The 15,900-nt window shown below is 44.6% G+C and overlaps 1 protein-coding gene across 1 annotated transcript in view; it reads left to right on the top strand.

The window, feature by feature from the left end:
• Positions 1-1,694: 1,694 nt before the first annotated feature.
• LOC141052396 (solute carrier family 46 member 2-like) overlaps positions 1,695-15,900 on the top strand; it is a 28,802-nt gene continuing 14,596 nt past the window's right edge. The window contains exons 1-2 of the mRNA XM_073549629.1: positions 1,695-2,980; positions 3,523-3,606. Of these exons, the coding sequence (XP_073405730.1) occupies positions 1,879-2,980; positions 3,523-3,606 (1,186 nt within the window). The 5' untranslated portion in view covers positions 1,695-1,878. The remainder of the gene's footprint in view (positions 2,981-3,522; positions 3,607-15,900) is intronic.

The raw sequence follows: 15,900 nt of genomic DNA on the forward strand, positions 1-15,900 counted from the left end.
TAACTTCTCTGGTGGGGCCGCCCCCTATTTTAACCATAATGGAGGGGAAATTATTTGTTGACGTATAGCATTAGAAAAAGTTCGAATTATTAAGCAAAAAAAAAAAAAACTGTTCACATGCTGAAAACTAAATCTCACAAGTTTAGGAGAATATAAACCAGGAGTATATGTGCATAAAAGGACTATGAAATGTCATTTCTCTTAGGCCACTAGGCGTCACTAAAGAATCAAAAACCAGAATATGAGCAATTTTCAGAGCCTACTTAATGTTGTTAGTTATCTGATAGCAGGGCCAGCAATCTAATAGCAGAGGAGGAAAGGTGTAGCGAGGGGATGCCAAGGAACAATATGATATACTTTCCTCCTAAAACACAAGTTATGTTTTCTTATCCATACAGGAACTTGGAGAAAAAGAGGATCTCTCAGGCAAGAGATGGTGAGGAAAGCAGCTGAATAGAGGGGTGGTGGGGGGGGATTAGCTCAGACAGTGAAGTCAATAGAAGCTCATCACAAAAATCCCCCTGTGCTCGCCCTCTGGTCCACTATGGCATCAGGACCCCTGCTACTGAAGGCCACAGCTCAAACTTCAGCTCAATTTGAGTACTTTTTCTTGGATTTTGGCATTTTGTGCAAGTTAGGCCTCCCTTCCTTGAGCAGGATATTACATTTTAATAAGTGTCCCAAGGCTGAGTTGTCCAGTGTTCGGAACCCAGTCCTTTGTCTGCACTTATTCACACAGGTCACTTCTGATACATGGTAAGGTTTTAATATTAGACTTTGTAGGACTGCCCCAAATAGGGTCACCTTGACACTGGTGGATGGCTTTTATGCTTTTTTTTTAAATCAGAAACAGTGTTATTAAGAACTCTATTTTATTGAAATGCACTTTTGCTTTTTACTTATTTAGTTACAGCAAGGTTTATGCTCATTTTGTTTCTTGTAGGTTTTAACTACTGTACCTGAATGGTCTGCCTGGCGACAGCTCACAGAGATCACAGACCACTCCTGACGGCTATTCTACTGTTTCACATCAACAGAGCAGCTCTACCTCTTCTGCTGTGCTCTGTTGACGTGGTGTGACTGCTGATATCATGCTAATTTACAGCCAGGCTGGTTCCCTGCAATTATGCATCTAGGAGCCGACTGTCAATCACCATGATATCGGCAGTCATGCCCTGTCAACAGAGCAGAGTGGAAGAGAAGCAACTGCTCTATCAATGTGATGTCACCAAAAGCCACAGAATCGCCAGCAAGAGTGGTCCAACACACACAACAGCAGGTAGTGAGCAATTACCTCCCTGTCAAATCTTAGGCCATAGGGTAAAAATAAAATGCTAACCCCTTTAGTTAGAGTATGGAGTAGATCTAACACACTGAATCTGTATAAAGCTGGCCCTATGTGGTATAATGCCTAATATATGTATTGTGTGCAAACATTATACATATAACTTTCAACACAATAGTTTTCTTCACCAGTTGTATAAATCTGGCATTGACGCCCAGATTTTATTTGGGAGCTGGATATCCCCTTTAGTCTGACATTTGTTGAACAGTTTCCTCAATTTCTCCCCCTGCCACTCCTGTATTGCTTAAACTGATGTGAAAAGTGCAAACAAAGCTTTGTTCCGCCTATGCGACATGAGTAGTTCAGCAGAAATGAGGAAGTATTTTCTGCTCGCTTCTCACTGTCATTCTGTCAGACTCTTTGGATATCTAGTTATCTAAAAACAATCTACTCAGTTACTTCTACCTGGCGACTGAGATTATAGCCCAAAAAAAGGGCAACATTTCCTACGACCAAGGCAGATCAAGCACAGCACCTATTCGGAATGTCATTTTGAACATAGATCCCAAACAGATCATACAGGAAGTCACTTCATGCAAAAGACAATTCTTGTTCAAAGCCTTAAAGACCGATTAAAGGCACCTACAACCATGGCAAATGTGAGGACCTGGATTGAGCCAGTAGTTGCTGCAGCTCAGGTGGCCAGTTCCTTCTATGACACTGCATTGCTTTTTGCAGTAAAAAATTACTATAACCATTCTATTGCATCTCTAAATACATCTGATAGCTACATGCTTCAGAAATCCATATCAAACTTCTACATCATTCACAACCTGATCTTGGGACTTGCACCTTTGCTTTCTGCCTACATTTTGGCAAAAATTGGCGACCGGCAAAGGAGGAAGGTTACTATAATTGTGCCACTATTTGGATACCTAATATCAAGGAGCCTTTTGCTGCTGGTCATCCTTTTGGACTGGCCTATTGAAGTAATGTTTGGCTCTGCCGCTTTGAATGGTTTAACTGGTTGGTTCACAACCTACTGGGCTGGAGTTATGGCCTGGGCTTCTGAAAGCTCCTCCGAACAAAGCCGCTCTCTGAAATTCATCGTCATTGAACTGGTATATGGAATTGCTGGTTTTATTGGTAGTTTATCATCTGGACATATTTTTGTGAGCGTGAGAATTACAAACCATCAAGGTACAACCCTAGTGATTGGTAGTATTTCACTTTATGCATTTTGTCTGTTGTATTCTATTTTTGTGCTTAAAGTGCCCCAGCATGAAAACACAGGAATAGCTAATCATGGACATGTATCCTCTGAGGAACCTACTGAAAGTTCAAAGCTTCTCGGAGGAATAGTTAAAGAACCACCTCTGAGCACTACATCTGGGACACCATCTCGAGGCTTTATCACTCTTCTTTTCGCTAGTGCCATATTGTACAATGTTGCAGTTGACGGATGTGTTGATGTACTTTCTTTATTTTTGCTAAACAAACCACTTAATTTCAACCCTGAGTACATTGGTTATGCTAATGCGGCAGGCTACATGATATTCGTCACCAGTTTCTTAGCCGTGTTTGTTTCATCCAGGTGGTTTAAGGATGTCTCCTTGATTTTGATTGGCATAGCGTCTTTCATTGGTGGAATATTCATTATGGCATTTGTGCGATGGACATTCTTATTTTTCATAGGTAAGTAGAAGGGTATTGTATAAAGGAAAATTTATAAAATATAATATTATTATCAGAATGATGACTTTTGTCCAACAAAACATGCCCCATAAATTTTAGGGTTGCCTTCTTCCGTTAGTTTCTACTAATTGGTAAGATTCATTGAAGTAGTCTGCCAGCTACAAGCATTACAATCCCTGTAAACAACCTTTTGCTTATCGTGGATGATTTGTCATTAGATGTGATTGTAAGGAGGAATTTATTTGAAATGCGATTTAATTATTAAGTTATCGGAGTACCAGAAAATATGGCTGCATGATCCAGATCTGGGTAACATGTATAAATCAATAAAAATTAGTCCATAGTGTACTTGGTAGGTGCTTAGCGGAAAATTAAGTGTAAAAGCCACTCTCTACCTAGGCATTTAGATAGATGACTTGGGAACCAAATGACATTTTTGTTCCAGATGAAGTGGAGCTTAACTAGAACCCGGAGCCACACCTTAAAACAAAATGTATAAAAGTGGTATATGTTGATCAGTTTTATTTTGAAATGTTTTGCAGCTCGTGCAGTAATGATGTTTGCGCTAATACCACTCCCAACTATAAGGTCTACTTTATCCAAACATATACAAGGATCATCATATGGTAAGTAAAGAAAGCTAATATGGTACTTCCGTTGTAGTGACCTCCGGCGTGCGCACTAGGGTGACCGGATCTCATATGGGGGGGGGAAAAATGTCAGAATCTTGTTCGTCTGGACCCCACAAAACGATTCCCCTTTCCAGATATTGAGAGAGCCAAAATTTGAGCTCGATCAAACGACGTTAACCCGTGCCGCTCGTCGCTCAAAGTTTGAAAAAATCCAAATTGAGGTATTTTAAGATTTAGGTATTTTGCATAGTCTGTTAGACTATAAAGAATGTGACAACAACATTGCAGAAATAGCCCTGACCAAATTTTCGAACCATTTGTGGTATTTGAATGCAGAGTTGGTGGGATTATCGTTTTTTGATCCCACCATTACAGACAATGAAAAGTTGTTAATGAACCATCAGAGCACGCTAACCTACATGAGTTGATAATTTTACATAGTTATCTAATCTATTCTAGAGCTTTTGTTAAAGTAGTTTTTGAAACGTCAGAATATAATGCTCGGCATTTGCTTACAACTTGCAGGACATATTGCTTTTGTTCTTCATCTTTTGTCAGAAGGTCGTTAAAGTCGGTTACTTCCTACCTCTTTTAATTTTTCTTTCCTAACTTTTGGATTTACAACCCTAGCGTGCTCTGATGGTTCATCTGTGCTACTGAGCAATTTATTAGCCATTAACAACTTTTCATTGTCTGTAATGGTGGGATCAAAAAACGATAATCCCACCAACTCTGCATTCAAATACCACAAATGGTTCGAAAATTTGGTCAGGGCTATTTCTGCAATGTTGTTGTCACATTCTTTATAGTCTAACAGACTATGCAAAATACCTAAATCTTAAAATACCTCAATTTGGATTTTTTCAAACTTTGAGCGACGAGCGGCACGGGTTAACGTCGTTTGATCGAGCTCAAATTTTGGCTATCTCAATATCTGGAAAGGGGAATCGTTTTGTGGGGTCCAGACGGACAAAATTCCGACATCGATTTTTTGCGGTCACCCTAGTGCGCACCAATAAGGTGCTCTCCCCACTTCCTCCCTGCATAGTCATCACCATATACACATGGTTCCTAGCCATGACTGTGCAGGGAGGAAGTGGGGAGAGCATATTATAGGCACGCACTCCTGCGCAGAAGATCCCTGAGTGCGAGTGCAGCACCCAAAGAAGGGAGGATGAGGTATGTATTCCTGAGGGAGTGCAAGGTGCAGGTGCGGGATTCCGGGGCCATAACTGACATGCATGGGAGGGAGGTAGTATTACAATGAAGACAGGAGGCAGGATTTCATCCAGGCACCGCACGCCCCGGATCCTGGAAGAAATCAGTAGCATAGGGAAAGAATATAACATTCTCAGCAACAAGACCATTAATATGAGGCATGCAGGTAGGACTAGTGTAACATTTCTATTACCTGTATGCTCATATTAATAGGTCATATACATCCCAGGGGGTGAAAGATTCCCTTTAAACATAACCTATCGGCAGCATTTTTCAAAGTAAAGTATAGACAGGACCATATTGGTGCTGTCATACTGATTAAAAGTTGTTTGAAGTTTCCTTGTATTCATATCTTCGTGCATACAGTATAGGGGGGCTATTGCTAGGGTCTTCAGCTTTGTTCCATCCCCTCCGCTGTGTGTGGGTGTATTTTGTTCTAATTTATTTAAAATTTCATGCCGGCGCCCTTCGAGTCCCAGGTAGCGCATGCGAAGATTGAGCTCTTGGAAGTCTTCTTGAAAATGGTGTGCGCTGTCTGGGACCCCCTGTGCGCTGTCTAGGGCCCGTTCTTGAGTATATCACTCAATCCTGTGCGATTTCTAGGCCCCTGTGCTATGTCTGGGGCTCCTTGCGCTGTCTGGGGCCCCATGCGCTGTCTCTGCCCCCCTGTGCGCTGCCTGGGGCCCCATTTTTGAGTATATCACTCAATCCTGTGCAGTGTCTGGTGCCTCTGTGCCATGTCTGGGGCCCCTTTTGCTGTTTTGGGCCCCATGCGCTGTCTATGCCCCCCCTGTGCGCTGCTTTGGACCACGTTCTTGAGTATGTCGCTCAATCCTGTGTGATGTCTGGGGCCCCTCTGCGCTGCCTGGGGCCTCTGTGTGCTGTCTGGGGCCTTGTGTGCTGTCTGGGGCCCCTTGCACTGTCTCTGCCCCCCTGTGCGCTGCCTGGGGCCCCGTTTTTGAGTATATCACTCAATCCTGTGCAGTGTCTGGTGCCTCTGTGCCATGTCTGGGGCCCCTTTTGCTGTTTTGGGCCCCATGCGCTGTCTATGCCCCCCCTGTGCGCTGCTTTGGACCACGTTCTTGAGTATGTCGCTCAATCCTGTGTGATGTCTGGGGCCCCTGTGCGCTGCCTGGGGCCTCTGTGTGCTGTCTGGGGCCTTGTGTGCTGTCTGGGGCCCCATGCACCATCTCTGCCCCACTGTGCGCTGAGGCCCCTGTGCACTGCCTAGAACCCCGTGTTCTGCCTGGGGTCCTGTGTGCTGCCTGGGACCCGGTTTGCTGTCTCTGCCCCCTGTGTGCTGCCTGGGGCCCCGTTTGCTGCCTGGGGCTCCATTATTGAGTATATGACTCAATGGTTCTCAAAAGCCTTAAAAATCTGATCTACAGCAGCTGGGGCATATTCTAACCCGGAGGGGTAAACAGTAATCTGGCCTAGTCCATTTTATATCCCGGGGTATAGCTTGGCCTAGGCCAGAATAAACCCGGGGTATAATCTGGCCTCGGCCACTTTAACGCCGGGTATATTCTGGGCGGGGTGTTAATCTGGCCTGTTACACCAGGTTGCATACAAAAATGAGCATTTTTGTCCACATAGATTGTCTTCACATGATTTTTCCCACTTCACTATGACTCTCCCCCAGAGGCCGTGGGGTACTCGGTGCCGGGCCCATTGATTCCAATGGGAGATGTCACAGTGGCAGGGACCCGGTCCGTGGCCTCAGGCAGTCAATGTAAAAGGGGTAGAGTGATGTGGATAAAGTTATTGAGATGATTCGTGATGCCACCTGTGGTTTCTTGTCAGTTTGACCAGCGCTGCAGGGTTGCTTCTCTGGGACAGATGGTGTGGTGCAGCAATGGTGATGAAGCTCCCCACAGGCGGAGCTGTAGTCCCAGGGCAGTAGTAATAGGTGTTGAAGTAGATGGTGCAGTGCTAGGCACAGAGATGTAGCAGTGCTGGATCAGTGGCGCAGGAATAAGGGGAGGACACAAGGGCTTGTAGTTCCAAGGCTTTACTCACAGTCTGTTGCGCATACAGATGCCCACTTCGGTGCCGTGTCCTCCAGGTCAGGGGCTCAGCCAACTCCCAGGCAAGATAGAGTACAACTTTCCAGCACTCCTCCAACATATGCCTTTCCTGAACGTCTCCTCATTAGCGCCTAAACTGAAGTACTTGTAGTTGTGAATTAAACTCAAGTTCCTCCTTCCAGATGTTACTTGGAACGCCACTTGTACAGCAGACAGCTGTAGCCCGCTTCGGGGACTTCCTACTATCAGGTCCCGGCTCACACACGTTACTATTGTGCCCCCGAGTCTTAGGTGGGAATAAAGTGGTGACAACTTCTATTCCTCCGGTTTCTGCTGCAGGACCATCAGCATCCATACAACTTCGGATACCGGACTCCAAAACCATGCGCTTTAACTTAAGGAAGGGCTCTGCTCTCACCCTTGTCCTCAGTTCTCTTCTCCCCACGTTCCGTACTAATCTATCTTCCTTCTGAAGAATTAGGCTTTCTCTTGCTCTTTCCCGTTCCAACAGCTGTGACTCCCAACAGTCTGCTGCTGCACTTGCTTCTGCTCCATCCCTCTCCGGAGATCTTCTCTCACTCACTGCCCCCTTCCCTACCTTCTTCCCTCTCTTGTGCAGTCCAAGCTCCACCCACTTCCCCAGCACCCTTTGTGAACCAAAGCAGCTGACTTACAGGGTGCTCCACTATTCTAAAGTGTCTGTGCTGGGTGCAGGTGTTGGAGTGTGGTCAGGCATCTCCACCTTACCTGGATAGTGGGGTACCACACCTCAGGAGGAGGTGCAGTACCTCTGTGGCAACTGAACTCTCAGGGGCGCCACAACTACAAACTCCCACACCTTCCTGTAAGTTTTTTTCGAGTAGCAACAAACCAGAGAGTTTTATCTTGCTCACTGATTTTAATGAGAAGGCTATTTATACACTGAGCACACTCATTTAGTCTCCATACATCACCAGCGCTGCTTAGTACCCCACAACACAGATTCAGCAATATATCAGGACCACAGTATAATCAGAACTGTTCAGCACAGCATTATCAATACTACTTATCAATTAATGCCCACGTATCACATAGCGAGATCGCTAGCGAGATAGCTGTTGCATCACCGATTTTGTGACGATCTCGCTACGTGTGACAAATAGCAGCGATCGGGCCCCTGCTGTGATGTCGCTGATCGCGCTCGAATGTCCTGGGCAATTTTTTGGGTCGCTGTGTTTGACAGGGATAACGACGAACGACCTCAATACTACAGGTCTGAGACAGGGTCCCAACAACCGTTGTATCGTTCCGTATCATTGCTGCGTCGCTGGTGAGATCTGACTGTTTGACATCTCACCAGCGACCACGTAGAGACGCACCAGCGATCCCTACTAGGTCATATCATTGTCGGGATCGCTGGTGCATCGCCAAGTGTGACGGTACTCTAACAACTGACAAGGCACCAGTAAACTGAACTAATAAAATTAGCTAACAAAAGCAGAATAAAAGTAATAAGGAAAGAAACATAGAACAAACATAGAACAAGTATAGCAGAGGAGCAGGATCAGAACAATTTAATTACAATATTTACAGTATTAACATTAACATCATTACAAACAGACAGTCAGGAACCCTTGTTATAGATACAGACAAAACAAATGGAAAATCATCGCACTTCATAATGAAACAAAAACAATTGTTAACACCACTTAAACATACAAGAGATAACAAATAACAGATACTTTCTTTTACCTGAGGGTTTTGCTGTTAGAAATCCCCAAAGACTGACTCTAGAAAGCCTCCTTTCCCAGAGAGAAAACTGTGTGAGTAATAAATCTGCTCACTTACCCGGGATCTGGTTTTCTGTTCAGGAGAGAGGCGGCCAATTGTTCAGTCTGAGATGAAAGTCGAAGGGGAATATTTATCCTGCTGAAGGCCTAAAAAGTTGTCAGAGGAAGGACTTCTATGCTACTCAGGTTTTTTTCCGTCTGGGGTACACAAGCAATGAAGCAATAATCAGAGAGACAGACTGATAGTTGTCTTTCCAAATAGTCTCTAAAGTTTATTGACGGTGATCTTTTATAGTACAAGATCAAAGGGAAATGAGGCATTGCACAATAATCACAGAAATATGAGTTATACTATATGGGTTGTCAAACACATCCTGAGATGCGAGATAGATTACATAAGAAAATGTGGGGGGAACTTTCCATAGGTCAGTGTGACCAGGTTCAAAAGTTGATGTTCAGAGGAATTGGGCTGAATCCACAGAATTTAGAAGCAACAATATGTCTTTGACCAATTTCTGGGAATTGTAAGAAATAACCTTCAGGCCTTAAAAATATCGGCACGTGGACAGATGATAACTGGAACATAGGCAATTCATGCATAATACTATTTTCTTTGTCATGATTGGGCTGGCGAGTAAACTGGGACCAGGGGCACGTTTCCTGGCCCTGAAACTAGGGGGCACCCTAACTTGCCCTGTTCCCCAGGATTCCTCAGATGGCGAGGATGTCGGGGCCTCCTCCCTAGCCCTGTCTCCTAGCTTTAGCCCTGTGTCTGTCCCATTCCCCCTTCCCGGGGAAGAGAGGTGCTACCGTGTACCGAAGTACACCAACCCGACAGACAGGGGAATGAGACAAGGGTAAAAGAAAATTCCACTCACAAATAATACTCTCACAAGCAACAGAGGTATACACCAGGGTGTGAAGGACGGGGGAAGAAAACAAAGCAGGAATGGATGAGGAATCTCCAAGCGTACAAACCAAGCAACTGTCGCACATTAAACTCCTCCAGCACTCCAAACACCAGCTCTTCTCTCTCTCCAGATCCTTGTAGCTGTCAGCATCCTGTCAGCACCAGCGTGCAGCCTCCGCTGAGCAGGGACTCACCCGCACTGTAGGGGGGCCCGGGGTCAGGTACAGCCGGAAAGTACAGATACACAGGACCTGTGGACACTGAAGTTTAGCAAGCAGTCACAGGACCTATGGTCATGTGACTGCAAGGGGGCGGGGCTTAGCATCCTGCTTTCAGAGATGGCAGGACACTATACAGAAATACTCAGAGTCAGGCAAAAAGGAGGTCATACACAGAGATATCAGTAAAGTACCAGGGATGAGACAGAACGGATAGTCAGGGCCAAGCAGAAGTCAAAACCAAACAGACATAGAAGGTACCAAGCAGAATCCAAAGCAATATCCAGAGAACAGACCGAGTCATACACAGAGAATCAAGCAACCAGAACACAGCACAAACACACTCAGGAGTCACCACACAATGCCAAGGGCGAAAGTATAACTGACGGGGATGGAAGCATCCTGAGGCTATAAGAAGCCTCTCCCAGAACCAGGGAGAGGCCACAATCATAAGCCCCAGGTGTGCAGGTAAGCCTGCACTGGGATCACAACCTTTAACCCCAGAAATGCCAGTCATCAGCACTGGTTCCAGACATTAACCCCACGTGTGCGAGTCAAACCCGCACTGAGATCATGACAGTACCCCCAGGCTTGCCCGGCTGCTTAGCATGGAAAGCCCGCACCAGGCGATCAGCATGCATCAACCGGGCCAGTACCCAGGACCTGTCTTCCGGTCCATACCCCTTCCAATGAACCAGCTACTGTACCGACCACCGTACCAACCTGGAATCTACGATATGACCAACCTCGTACTCCACCTGCCCCTCGACCAAAACAGGAGGAGCAGCGGACTCGGAGTCTCCCCGGACTGCTTCAAAAGGTTTCGGTAGAGATTTGTGGAAGACGTTAGGGATCTTGAAAGAGGGTGGAAGGCACAGCCTATACGTCACTGGATTGATTTTTTCCACAATCTTGTATGGGCCAATTAATTTGGGCCCCAACTTGGCTGAAGGAACCTTCAACTTAATGTTTCGTGTGGAGAGCCAAACCTTGTCTCCAACCTGAAACGTGGGCCCTGATGTTAGTTTCCTGTCCGCGAAAAACTTATACCTGCCCCCTGAGACCTAGATATACTCCGCTGAACTTCTGCCTACGTATTCTGTAATCGCTGAACAGAGCCCTCAGCCCCGGGACACCCCGAGTCTAGACGAGAAAACTCACCAAAATGAGGACTGAACCCATAGTTGATCAAAAAAGGAGTCATACCCGTGGATTGACTCACCCGACTATTGAAGGCAAATTCAGCCAACGGCAGTGCATCGCACCAGTCATTCTGTCTAGCAGAGGTTAGACACCTGAGGATCTGTTCCAGGGACTGGTTAGTGCGCTCCATCTGACCATTGCTCTCAGGATGGTATGCAGACGAAAAGGACAGAGACATCCCTAATTTTTTGCAGAAAGCATGCCAAAACTTAGCCACAAACTGCACACCACGATCAGACACCACATTCAGGGATACCCCATGCAACCGGATCACATGCTGCACAAACAACCTGGACAACGTCTCAGCTGACGGTAGTGCGGACAGGGGTACAAAATGAAAAACAAAACACAAAACAAATATCCAGGAATAAAAAAGTAAAAAAATATGTTGCAAAAATTGCATGAAGGTAGTAATAATAGTAATAATAAGGGTATTTAGTTAACATAATTTTGATTAAAATAATTTAAAAGCCATCCTGCCACGTCAAGGCAACCCTTGTGGGACAGTCCTAACTCTTGTATTTAAAACCTTTCCACTTGTTAAGTGACATAAATGTGAACAAGGACAGAGGGACTGAACCACCAGTAATAGTATAGGCCAGACAGGATGGATTTTCCAACTCAGAAAAAGGGCGGTCACACCCTTATATGCACAGAATGCACAATGAAACAAATAAGAAACTGGGTCTGAGCAGAAAAAGTAAATTAATGTGCATGCAAAATGTAATTGCATATGAACACATGACCTTTACACAGAGAAAACCAAAAACAAAACACAAAACAAATATCTAGGAATAAAAAAGTAAAAAAATATATTGCAAAAATTGCATGAAGGTAGTAATAATAGTAATAATAAGGGTATTTAGATAACATAATTTTGATCAAAATAATATAGAAGCCATCCCGCCACGTCAAGGCAACCCTTGTGGGACAGTCCTAACTCTTGTATTTAAAACCTTTCCACTTGTCAAGTGATGTAAATGGGAACAAGGACAGAGGGACTGAACCAACTCAGAAACAGGGCGGTCACACCAGAGAAAACCAAAAACAAAACACAAAACAAATATCCAGGAATAAAAAAGTAAAAAAATATAAGGGTGTGACCGCCCTGTTTCTGAGTTGGAAAATCCATCCTGTCTGGCCTATACTATTTCTGGTGGTTCAGTCCCTCTGTCCTTGTTCACATTTACGTCACTTGACAAGTGGAAAGGTTTTAAATACAAGAGTTAGGACTGTCCCACAAGGGTTGCCTTGACGTGGCGGGATGGCTTCTACATTATTTTGATCAAAATTATGTTAACTAAATACCCTTATTATTACTATTATTACTACCTTCATGCAATTTTTGCAATATATTTTTTTACTTTTTTATTCCTGGATATTTGTTTTGTGTTTTGGTTTTGGTTTTCTCTGTGTAAGGTCATGTGTTCATATGCAATTACATTTTGCATGCACATTAATTTACTTTTTATGCTCAGACCCAGTTTCTTATTTGTTTCATTGTGCATTCTGTGCATATAAGGGTGTGACCGCCCTGTTTCTTAGTTGGAAAGTCCATCCTGTCTGGCCTATACTATTACTGGTGGTTCAGTCCCTCTGTCCTTGTTCACATTTACGTCACTTGACAAGTGGAAAGGTTTTAAATACAAGAGTTAGGACTGTCCCACAAGGGTTGCCTTGACGTGGCGGGATGGCTTCTACATTATTTTGATCAAAATTATGTTAACTAAATACCCTTATTATTACTATTATTACTACCTTCATGCATTTTTGCAATATATTTTTTTACTTTTTTATTCCTGGATATTTGTTTTTGGTTTTCTCTGTGTAAAGGTCATGTGTTCATATGCAATTACATTTTGCATGCACATTAATTACTTTTTCTGCTCAGACCCAGTTTCTTATTTGTTTCATTGTGCATTCTGTGCATATAAGGGTGTGACCGCCCTGTTTCTGAGTTGGAAAATCCATCCTGTCTGGCCTATACTATTACTGGTGGTTCATTCCCTCTGTCCTTGTTCACATTTACGTCACTTGACAAGTGGAAAGGTTTTAAATACAAGAGTTAGGACTGTCCCACAAGGGTTGCCTTGACGTGGCGGGATGGCTTCTACATTATTTTGATCAAAATTATGTTAACTAAATACCCTTATTATTACTATTATTACTACCTTCATGCATTTTTGCAATATATTTTTTTACTTTTTTATTCCTGGATATTTGTTTTGTGTTTTGTTTTTGGTTTTCTCTGTGTAAAGGTCATGTGTTCATATGCAATTACATTTTGCATGCACATTAATTTACTTTTTCTGCTCAGACCCAGTTTCTTAGGGGTACAAAATGAGCCTGCTTAGAAAACCTGTCCACCACTACTCATACCACTGTATTACCCTTAGATGGAGGGAGATTGGTAACAAAATCCATGGATAAGTGAGTCCATGGTCTTTCGGGCACTGCCAAGGGCATCAGCTCCCCTGCCGGCCGGCTATGAGAGCTTTTAGAATGAGCGCAGACCCCACAACCAGCAATGAATTTTTTTATGTCCGAACCAAGGGTAGGCCACCAAAAGATCCTAGCCACCACCAGACGCGTGGCTGAAATTCCAGGGTGAGCACTCAGCTTGGATTCATGGAACTCCTGCAAGAGTTTCAGGCGAAGTTGCTCTGGGACAAACAACTTCCCCTCCGTCTTGGCCGCCGGGGCCTGCGACTGGGCCCCCCGAATCTCCCATTCCAATTCAGACGAGACCTCTGCTATCACAACCCCAGGGTTAAGAATGGAGGACGGTGGCTCAGGGGGCGAAACCGGCTGAAAACTGCGCGATAAGGCGTCAGCCTTGACATCCTTAGACCCTGGATGAAACGTAATCGTAAACTGAAAACGGGGAAAAAATAGTGACTAATGGGCCTGTCTGGGCGTTAGTCTTTAAGCAGACTCAATGTATGACAAATTTTTGTGATCCATGATCACCGTAACCAGGTGACTGGCCCCCTCCAAAAAGTGTCTCCATTCTTCAAACGCCAATTTGACCACAAGAAGCTCTCTATTGCCTACGTCGCAATTTCTTTCCACAGCAGAGAACTTCTTGGAAAAGAAAGCACATGGCCTGATGTTGGTTAGAGTGGCAGGCCCTTAATAATAATAATAATAATAATAATAAATTTTATTTCTATTGCGCCGACATATTCCGCAGCACTTTACATTTCAGAGGGGACTTGTACAGATGATAGACATTACAGCATAACAATAATCACATAGATCATAACAGATACCAAGAGGAATGAGGGTCCTGCTCGCAAGCTTACAATCTATGAGGGAAAAAGGGGAGACACGAAAGGTGGGTGGTAACAATTGCCCTGATTGTTTGGACCAGCCATAATGTTAAGTGTGTAACAGTACGGACACCGAGGGCTAATAGATGCATAAAGCATGTGGGAACATGATACGGGGAACCTGGTTATGGTAAAACTTTTGACTGTGCCACACAGGGATAGTTAGGTTAATGTGTTGAGGTGGTAGGCCAGTCTGAATAAATGAGTTTTCAGGGCACGCTTAAAATTGTAGGGATTGGGGACTACTCATATTGACCTGGGAAGTGCATTCCAAAGAATTGGCGCAGCACGTGTATAGTCTTGGAGACGGGAGTAGGAGGTTCTGATTATCGAGGATGCTAACCTCAGGTCATCAGCAGAACGGAGGGCATGGGTAGGGTGGTAGACTGAAACAAGGGAGGAGATGTAGGGTGGTGCTGAGCCATGGAGTGCTTTGTGGGTGAGGGCAATAAGTTTGTACTGGAAAGGCCCTTGGGACAACACCGCCCCCACCCCCACCTCAGAGGCGTCCACTTCCACGACGAATGGTTTGGACGGATCTGGCTGTACTAACACGGGAGCAGAGATAAAGCTTCTTTTCAGGGTCGCAAAGGCCTCTTTTGCGAGCGAGGACCAGTTTCTCACATCCGCACCTTTACAGGTAAGATCTGTGAGTGGTTTGACCACCTGTGAAAACCCCCAAATAAATTTGCGGTAATAATTGGCGAACCCCAAGAAGCGCTGAAGACGCTTAAGGTCTTGGTGTTGCACCCAATCCGCAATGGCCTGCACCTTCTAGGGGTCCATGCGAAAACCCTCATAGGACACAATTAATCCCAAAAAAGACAATTCTTGAACAAAAAACACACATTTCTCCAATTTGGCATACAGATGATTTTCCCTCAGTCTTTGGAGAACGGTTCATACATGATTCAGATGAGATTGACTGTCGGGAGAGTATATCAGAATATCGTCTAAGTAAATAACAAAACGACCAATGAGATCCGAGAATACCACGTTGATGAAATTCTGAAATATGGCTGGGACATTGGTAAGACCAAACGGCATGACTACATTTTCAAACAGTCCCTCGGTCATGAGGAACGCGGTTTTCCATTCATCCCCCTCCCGGACCCTTATCAAATTATATGCCCCCCGAAGATCCAGTTTGGAGAACCATTTTGCCCCTGAAAGTTGGTTACTCAAATCGGGAATCGACGGAAGGGGGTACGTATTTCGTACAGTAATCTTGTTGAGCTCATGAAAATTGAGGCAGGGATGTAAACCACCATCTTTTTTCTTTACAAAAAAAACCCTGCCGCCACAGGTGAGACTGAGGTACGTATGTGTCCTTTGCGAAGACTCTCAGCAATGTAATCTTTCATGGCCAAGCGCTCAGGGCCAGATAAATTAAACAGACGGGCTTTAGGCAATTTAGCCCCCGGGACTAACTCGATAGCGCAGTCAAAGGGTCTATGTGGCGGCAACGTCTCGGCCTCGCTTTCAGAGAACACATCTTCGAATTCTTTCAGGTGCTCCGGAATACCTTCCAGCTCGACAGATGACACAGATACAGATTTAACAGGTTCAACCAATAGTGCAGACTTATCACATAACATCGAATCATTAAAC

This window comes from Dendrobates tinctorius, unplaced genomic scaffold (genome assembly GCF_039654945.1).
Source record: "Dendrobates tinctorius isolate UK_male_01 unplaced genomic scaffold, ASM3965494v1 ptg000160l, whole genome shotgun sequence".
Lineage (NCBI taxonomy): Eukaryota > Metazoa > Chordata > Amphibia > Anura > Dendrobatidae > Dendrobates > Dendrobates tinctorius.